We start from the raw sequence: 8,910 nt of genomic DNA, 5'->3' as shown, positions 1-8,910 counted from the left end.
GTTGGTCTGTGTTCTGTCGGAGCTGCCTGCGACGCGCTGATGAGATCCAAAAAGATCGAAATCGCGATCCGCGTCTGGCAGTTTCGACAGAATATAGACCACTTCGAATTATTTTGTTCGAAGAATGAGGTATTAATACGTATTGGAGAACAGAGGGCGTTGTGAAAAATGATGATAGGACACCTTGTCAGACATGAAGTGTATTAGAAGCAGAAACAGGAGTTGCTGATGAAAAATCAGACAATCAACTAGCGTTTATACTATAGTCTGCAAGGCGTGAAATAATTATTATTTAGTGCAATTATCAAGACTAACATGCACTTATATTTGGCAATTACAAATGCTATGATTTTAAGATTTAAGTATTAAATAGGAGTTGAAAAACTTTTTAAAAATTAGGTTTTTTTCTACGCGCTTTCCTTCGGTTCAAATCTATTTGATTCCCCAAAGTGCGCGTTGACCTTTAAGATAATTACATGGGCACAATAAAAGGTTTCATAACTATTTGTTACAGGCTGATCTGTAGAAACAACAAACTATCCTTAAACGCTATGTATGTACTGTTAGGTATATAAATGAAATCTTCTTTCGTGCGTATGGAATGTGAAAAGTATTTTAAACACATTTTCCAAGTAACAAACAAAACGTGAGCGTGATGACATGGATAGGAAAAGGAATTGCGGCTTGTTGGTTCAGGAAATATGAACCTCCAGACGACGAAACGCTTTCTGAATTATTAAATCTTTTAAACAAACGGTTTAAATGACATGTAATCCTGTAAAAGTACCCATCGATAAATGTCAGCCAGTAAACATATTTTGTATAAAGGGCTTTATAAATAAATATAAAGGATATCGCGTCCGTAATCCTTACTTTAGACAGATTAAAATAGAAACACCTTTTAATCTGTCAATGTTTTTCACTGTATTACTACGGAATTCGCTCGTAGACTGCATAAGTTATATCTAGGAAGCACACGGCGAGTATAAAAGAAAGAATTTAAAAAGTAACAACGAGTACACATGTGTATTTACCTTGAGTATCAGGAAAAAATACATATATTATTCATCATCATAAGGTCGCCAGTCCTAAGACTGGTTGGACACGCACCTCTACTCTCCTATCCTGAGCTAATCTTCGCATTCTAAAGGGTTGTTCGGAAAGTCATTTCGTTTTTTTTTGTGGAAATGAAAGACAGTTTTCGGATAATAAACAAGTACTTTATTAAATTATATATTGGCCGTTCTGGTCCAACACCTTTTGCCATCTTTCTGGTAGTAGCATAATTCCACGCTCATAAAATTTTTGGTCTTTGCTGGCAAAAAACTGATCGAGGAGGTTTTTGACCTCCTCATTTGAGGTGAAGGTTTTACCGTCTAAAAAATTTTGGAGTGACCGGAACAAATAATAATCCGATGGTGCCAGGTCTGGAGAATATGGTGGGTGTAGCATTGTATCCCATTCAAGCTGTAAAAGCTTTTGGCGAGTGACCAAACTTGTGTGAGGTCTCGCGTTGTCTTGGTGAAACACTACACCTTTCCTGTTGATTAGTTCTGACCTTTTCTGTTGAAGTGCATCATTCAGTTTGTCCAGCTGATGACAGTAGACTTCCGAATTAATCGTTGTGTTATCCGGTAAAAGCTCAAAAAAAACGATTCCTTTAAAATCCCACCAAACAGACAGCATCACCTTTTTTTGGTGAATATCGGCTTTGGAAATGGTTTGAGCCGGTTCATCTTTTTTGCTCCATGACCTCTTGCGTTTGACGTTGTTGTATACAACCCATTTTTCGTCCCCAGTGATGATGCGCTTCAAAAACGGATCATTTTCGTGACGTTTGAGAAGCGAATCGCAGACGTCAATGCGGCGACACAGATTTCTCTCTGTGAGAACATGGGGAACCCATACATCGAGCTTCGAGGATAATCCCAGGCCTTTCCAGTGGTCATAAACTGTTGAATTTGATAAATTTAACCTCAATCCGATCTCACGTGTTGTTATTCGCCGGTTCACATCAACTAATGCCTTTATCGCGTCTTTATCAGCTTCAACCGGCCTTCCCAAACGTGGTGCATCTTCGACATCAAAATTGCCGGATCGAAATTTAGCGAACCAGTTCTGGCACTGGCGTACTGTTAAAACACTTTCGAGTTCCTACCAACCTATCTCTCCCATTTCTTATTTACTACGATATAGTCCTCTGTTCTAATAGATACCTCTTCATTTCTAACCTCTGTGCGTGGTATCCTCATCAATCGCCTGTAACACCACATTTCGAAACCTTCTAACTTTTTCTTTTCCGTCGCGCCCACCGTCCATATTTCGCACCCGTACTGCGCCGCGTTCCCAACATACACCTTTAACAATCTTTTTCGAATTTATAAATCTCAACTTTCAAATTTTCCAATTTCCCTACTTGCCTCATTGTCCTAACATTCGACGCTCCGATTCGTGAAATATTGCATCTTTCCCTATTGCACTTGTTGATGACATCCCCCTAGGTAGTTCCCGCCCGAATATCCGAATGGGAGACTAGTTTACGTCCGGACTGCTTAACCCCAGAGGACGCCATCATGTAATTTGTGTAGTTATACGTTAAAATCGAGATCATAATGTGGTGATTTCTCGTTGCCTTCCAAATCGCAGTACCGATCCTCTTGATCTCTGCGACCCTGAGTACTGCTGTCCTCTTTCAGGGACTTGTACTAGTCTGGGTTTTCTTTAAATATATTATTAATGTGTTAATACATTGGGAATAGCTGCTTTGGCAACCAGTAGGTGAACTGCTGCTGTCAAGATTTGGGTCTAAAGGTCGTCGTCTGTTCGAGTTCCTAACGTTTCGCTAGCACGAAAGGCGAGCTTCTCCAGAGGTTCTTCCATCTGCGATTCTGGACTCCACATCCATGGAACGACCTCTGAAGTAGCTCGCCACTCGTGTTGAGGAAACGTTACATTGAGAGAAATGAAATAGTTGGATTTACGATGCTGTCTTAATTTTCCATTTAACATTTCATAGTTGAATATAGAATAGTAGAGTCTCAATTATGAGCCGTTAAATGGGAAAGTAACACCGCATAGTAAATCCAAGTATTTTCACTTTTTTCAGTGTAGGAAGCAAATCCAACCCTTAAACTCGAATCAGGGAAGTATCATCATGTTAATAATTCTATCTCCAAATTTTTTAACATTTCCCTTAAATTTATATAGGTTTTATTGTTTTAGTAAGTATGGAGTTCTACACTTTCTAAACTAATATTCTTTTCCTTTTTTTCAGGTTCTTCTACTTGTACCAGTTCTCATTTTATGCCTACCATTATCGGTTTAATGGACAGTACAGTAGTTTAGCATTACTTACTTCATGGTTGTTCATCCAGGTAAGTTTGTAGAAGTAATCAGAATAAAACCGTTAGTATTATATTATTTATTAATTATCAGTTTCTCCAAGTTTCTTTCATTGTGATAGCTGGTATTGAAATTTTGATAGCGTTCTTAAATTATAATAAACTAGTAATAGATTTTTATGCGAGATCAGTAACAAAAAATTTGCTAGTTACTTGCGCCACCCTATGTAGTAGGTGTACATAACTGCCATGTTGAGAGCAAAGATACATATAACAGATAAAAAGTTGGAAAGATTTTTATTCGTTTTGAAATGACGTCGACGATTTTCGCTGTTACCTAGTCCGAATTTATGAAGACAATTTTCCATAACAACATTACGAATACAAGGAAAAAGCGAAGCAATAAGAAATTCGAAATTGTTTCCAAGTCTCATAATGAAAGTAACGGGCGTGCTGGACATGAACAAACGTTCTATATTTTTTGTGAACATGGGTGCTTACATGAACCAAAATTGTCTGTAACTTGTAAGAGATGAAATTGTCATTAGAACAGCAAGTTGCAAGAAAAAACACAACAAATTTCAGATACACGCTCAAATTATAGGTACTAGAAACAAATAAATAATTGCGAATCCACTGTAAGAACTTATATTCATGTATAAGTGGGACAATTAAAATTTACTTTGCTTTCCTAAATTCCTGAGAATGTTGAGCTTTCTTTAAGGATGTTTGGGAGGTACAATCGGAGACAAGAGTACATAAAATTAGAAATTCGTGATTAATTAGGTTTTGCAGCATATCATGAGGTAAATAAATACTATCTACACTAAAAAAAAAGTATACGGTTTGAGAGAAAATTTGGAATTTGACCAAAAACTTTGAATAAAATAAGAAATAAGGAATAATATGGAAAATTTTTAACTGACTTTTGGCAGTGAATATGCCTTGATTTCAACTTCGAAACAAAAAAATATTTAGTTTCAATCTTTATTAATAATGAGCGTAAAACTTTTTAATATGTTTAAATAATAATTAAAACTTTAAAATTGCATTTATTTCAGACAATTATAAATATTATCATTATATTATCAAGTAAAAACGAGATTTTCAGCTAATTTTTCATTTTTTCCTCGATAACCATTTAGTGAATTTGAATAACCTTACGCTAAAGTGATTCTCCAGAGTTCAAGTTACTTATTATAAAAGTTTGAAATTTCTGGTAGCTTTTTTTCTGTTAATAAAAATAAATTTAATCTGTTCGGTTAACGAATCTCCATAAAATGACGTGTAAAATTACAATTTTTTAAAATTTCAATAACTTTTTAACGGTTTAGTGAATCGATTTGTAATTTTTACAGGAGTTTTAGGATTGAATGAGGAACGTTCTTCCAAATTTTTATTTGTCTCGTTGCATTTTGACATATCGCCCAAACATCCTTAAAGTTCGATGCTGGCAGCATGCTAAAATTATGCTTGTCTACATCTCTTTCTGTTACACATTATTTGGTATAATGTTAGTTAGTTAGTGTCCGCTGCAATTCCTACCTGACATCTCTTTTCTATGCTTACGATATTCCCAACGATTCTATAACCTAAACTATAATCAAACGATTACCGTGTTTCCCCAAATATAAAGTCCTATCCATGTACCAGCGTTTATTTTATGGACAGGTTATGCAAGAAGAAAAATAAAATCATGAAATGTATTTTTATTCAGACTCAGACGTGATGAAAACTTCACCAATTAGAAAACCTAGAGATAATAAATTTCTCTCTTATGAAAGAAAGATATAAAATACAATTTATTCTTTTATTTTGAGGTATTTAGCTGTCCTCCGTAGAAAATAATTTTAACTTGTTCTTAGTAAAACTCCTCGCAATTCTAAACGAATTTGTTTGCCTCGTCTTATAGGTCGTGAATTTTTATGGTGTTTGTTTTCATTAATTTCTGTAAAAGTAACCGAAGGGAATGGATTTCGTGTAATCTCCTGCTCGTTCTGATTACTCTTCTGCTGATGTTTATGTTGTTGTAAGAAAATGCGTAGCCGACTTAATTAGTAAGATTCTTTCCCACCTTTTCGTCGCTGGTCCTTTTTTTTTGTTATGTTTAATAGAAATGAACGGAATCTAAGCAATTTTATGGTTTACCATGGATTATTAGAAAAAATCGGTTGTCTGTAAACTCGGTTTACTGACGATAGTTGAACGTGACAACGTCATAAGAAAATACTGATGGAATGGTTTCATTTTTCAAAAGAAAATTTTAATTTTATTTGTTTGGTAGATATTTTGTATGGATATAGAGAAGGAAGTAAATGGACGCATCGCTCACTCAAGTAAGAGAGAGACAGATGTCGAACGCTGCCGAACGCGGAGGCCGATTGTGCCTCTTTGTCGCTCGTTCCGCGCTCTCGCTTGCACTTCAAGCCTTAAATGGAACGCCTCAGAGCGAGGTAACGCCGCATTAGTCATGTTTTTTCGTGCGTGCAGCCGGCTCCATCGAATTATAAGACGTTGTCACGTCAAAAAACGTTTTACAAATTAACAGTGCATTTTCTGGATTCTAATAACACATTATATAAAGTTGCCATTGATGAATAGTAGTTGTAGTTTTATATTTAATTAATTTATTCAGTTTTGTTATCAGTAAATAAATGTCTTAATTATATGTGCATGTAATTAGGATCCTTTCTATTATTTTTGATAAAAATTGCGAGCTTCTAAATGGCAAACGTGCATTTGAATTAAAAGGTTCAAATATATGCGTAGACGGAAATATTTTGACAGGAAAACAAATATGTAGTACAATAGATTAAACGGCCTTTCTTAATAGATATAAATATCACTTTTTTTTCATTTCGGAAAAGAAGAAACAAAATGACGCTAAGTCACGCGACAATATTACAACCCTAGTTCCTAATTTAGTCCTGCATTAACTACAGCCGGCCAGGTGTTTTATCATAAACTACGTGTATCTATACAGTTAATAAAATCCGATGACCCAGATAGTGGCACAATTATTGATCCCGACGTTACTAACATTTATAATCCAGAGAATATTAAGGAACTTGATAATCTTTAATCCTTTCAAGTGTTCTGGGCAGGGAACCCTTAACATTAGACAAATTAATGAGGCGACTGCTAGCTTTAGATAGTAATTTAAAAAATTATATTTCAAAAATTAGTTTCGGAATGTATTTGGACGAAAATTTCAGCATTTAAGGCAGTTATTGTGACTGTAAATAGGAAAATTTGTGCTTAGAGGAATTATCAGAAACAAATTATTAACAAGCATACACGTTAATTATTTAACTTTATGTACTTTTAACGTAAAAAATATTGTTTCAGGCCATCTTTGAAGGTGTGGTTTATTGTATTGTATTTTTTCTCGTTTTCTTTCTAGATTGATACTTAACAGTCGCTTTTTCGAAAGCTTAATGAAACAATAAAATGTCAACTATTAACTTTTACCAGCTTTCTTTGTCTTGGTCTGATTTCTTTTTGTTTCTGCTTCAGCGTATTTTTAACTTTTCCGAAGGAAATGTCGTCTAGGGGTTTGTGTGGCTTACCGGGACCGCTTTAATAATGCTTCCGTTCCAAGATCTTTTCAATATTGCTCGCTTATTTCTTCTTTTGATAATGAAAATGCCTTTTCTCCTAATAATGTTAAACTGTGTATACTCTAAATTCAAACCTGCAAAATCTGAGCTCGAACGGAATCCTTGAAGGTTGCTGAATAATTTCGAAAAATTGAGCGACCTTCTTCACACATAACCCATATTATAGTCAAGGATGTGTCTTCGCTGCAGACAACGGCACCCTTATGAGTTGCCTACGTCAGTACCCTAATGAGATGCCGACATCGGCACCCTGATGAGATGCCGACATCGACACCCTTATGAGATGCCGACATCGACACCCTAATGAGATGCAGATAACGGTACCCTAATGAGATACAGTTATCTAAACTCTAATGAGATGCATCTGTTGGTACCCTAGTGAGATGCCGACAAGGGTACCCTAATGAGATTCCGTTTACGCAATCTGAATGAGCAACTACAACCTATATTATAGTCAAGGATGTGTCTCCGCTGCAGACAACGGCACCGTTATGAGATGCCGAAATCGGTATCCTAATGAGATGCCGACATCGACACCCTAATAAGATACCTGAAAGGGTACCCTAATGAGATGCATCTATCGGTACCCTAGTGAGATGCCGACAAGGGTACCCTAATGAGATTCCGACTACACAATCTGAATGAGCTGAAAAAAGTGTTGAATCGTGCTGATGATTATATAATTGTGATGGTAAGGGTGGATGGAAAAGGGTACCTACCAGGGGTAAACGATATTGTTGGTAGACGTAAAATAGCTGTTTATGTATAAGTCTCGGGTGTAGTCCTGTGGGACTATTTCCGGTCAGCGCTTGCAACAACCTCTTGTTTTCCCTTCCACTTTAATTTCTTCCGCATGTCGGGTTGGAGCTTTTTTATTTTAAGAAGCACAGTCATGAGGAGAAACCATGCGGAACAAGTCCACGCTCGTTCTTCTGCAATTTTCTCTTTACAACAAAATCCGTCGGAAAAAGCACGACAGAATTATTACGTATGTAGTAGGTTCACTGCCGCTAAACAGGATCATGAATACCGCGTAATTAGGCAGTGTGACTTCCGAGGAAGAGATTCAAAAACTTTTGTCATTTCGTCGGAAAAATCACTGAGAAACAATTTAAGGGTGGAGATGAGAAGGAATATCAGTGATCACAAATAAGCGTTGGAGTGTTTTTTCCTCCTATTGCACACAATTTTTATTTCAGAATATTATCATGCAGTTGTTGCAATGTGTTATTGTTCGTAGTCATAATCGACCGTTTAACGGCTAACGGCGACGTGTATCGGGTGTCGATTACAGTCGTTGAATAACGTTGAGGATACTATTATTATACAATCCTGAATGTGACAGAAGCTACACGTGAAACTGTCACATTTCCTCCATTCCCGCAATATCGAACTACCTGGAAACAGTGACGTCAGATTTAGCTATCGGACGTCCTGCTGGTGCGGCACTTGCCCCGCTGATTTTGTTGTTGTTTCTCGCACGGAGATCTGCCTCATGCAAATGACAGAACGGGAAAAAAAGGACGTCTTCAATTGTTTATTTGAGTTGCTGCTGTTGTAGGCACTGTCAGCTCTTTACATTCGGCTGAATAAATTGTCATACAAATATTATTTCGTTGATAATCCTAATACTGATAGAAACATCCAGTATTAAAATAAATTAATCAAAATCCATTGTATGCAATAACTACATAAATGGGTCCTCATCATCATCATCATAAAGTAATCAGTCCTAAGACTGGTTGGACACGTACCTCCACTCTTTCCTATCCTGAGCTAAACTTCGCATTTCCCTAAAACTAGAACAGCCCACATCCTTAACTATTTGCGAACAGTAATCTAATCTAGGTCTACCTCTACCCCTCCTAACTCCTGTTTCTGCCTCTAATATGTCTCTGACTAGACCTTCATGCCTGAGAAGGTGTCCTACCAACCTATCTCGCCTATTT

At 36.6% G+C, this 8,910-nt stretch overlaps 1 protein-coding gene across 1 annotated transcript in view; it reads left to right on the top strand.

Moving 5' to 3' along the window:
- Positions 1–8,910, top strand: part of LOC108735406 (membralin) — a 76,939-nt gene that overhangs the window by 61,298 nt on the left and 6,731 nt on the right. Inside the window, exon 7 of the mRNA XM_025974449.1 lies at positions 3,275–3,374. Within this exon, the coding sequence (XP_025830234.1) occupies positions 3,275–3,374 (100 nt within the window). The remainder of the gene's footprint in view (positions 1–3,274; positions 3,375–8,910) is intronic.

This window comes from Agrilus planipennis, unplaced genomic scaffold (assembly GCF_000699045.2).
Source record: "Agrilus planipennis isolate EAB-ADULT unplaced genomic scaffold, Apla_2.0 scaffold40, whole genome shotgun sequence".
NCBI lineage: Eukaryota > Metazoa > Arthropoda > Insecta > Coleoptera > Buprestidae > Agrilus > Agrilus planipennis.
Note: the sequence above shows the minus strand (reverse complement) of the source record. Positions and strands in the feature narration are given on the sequence as shown.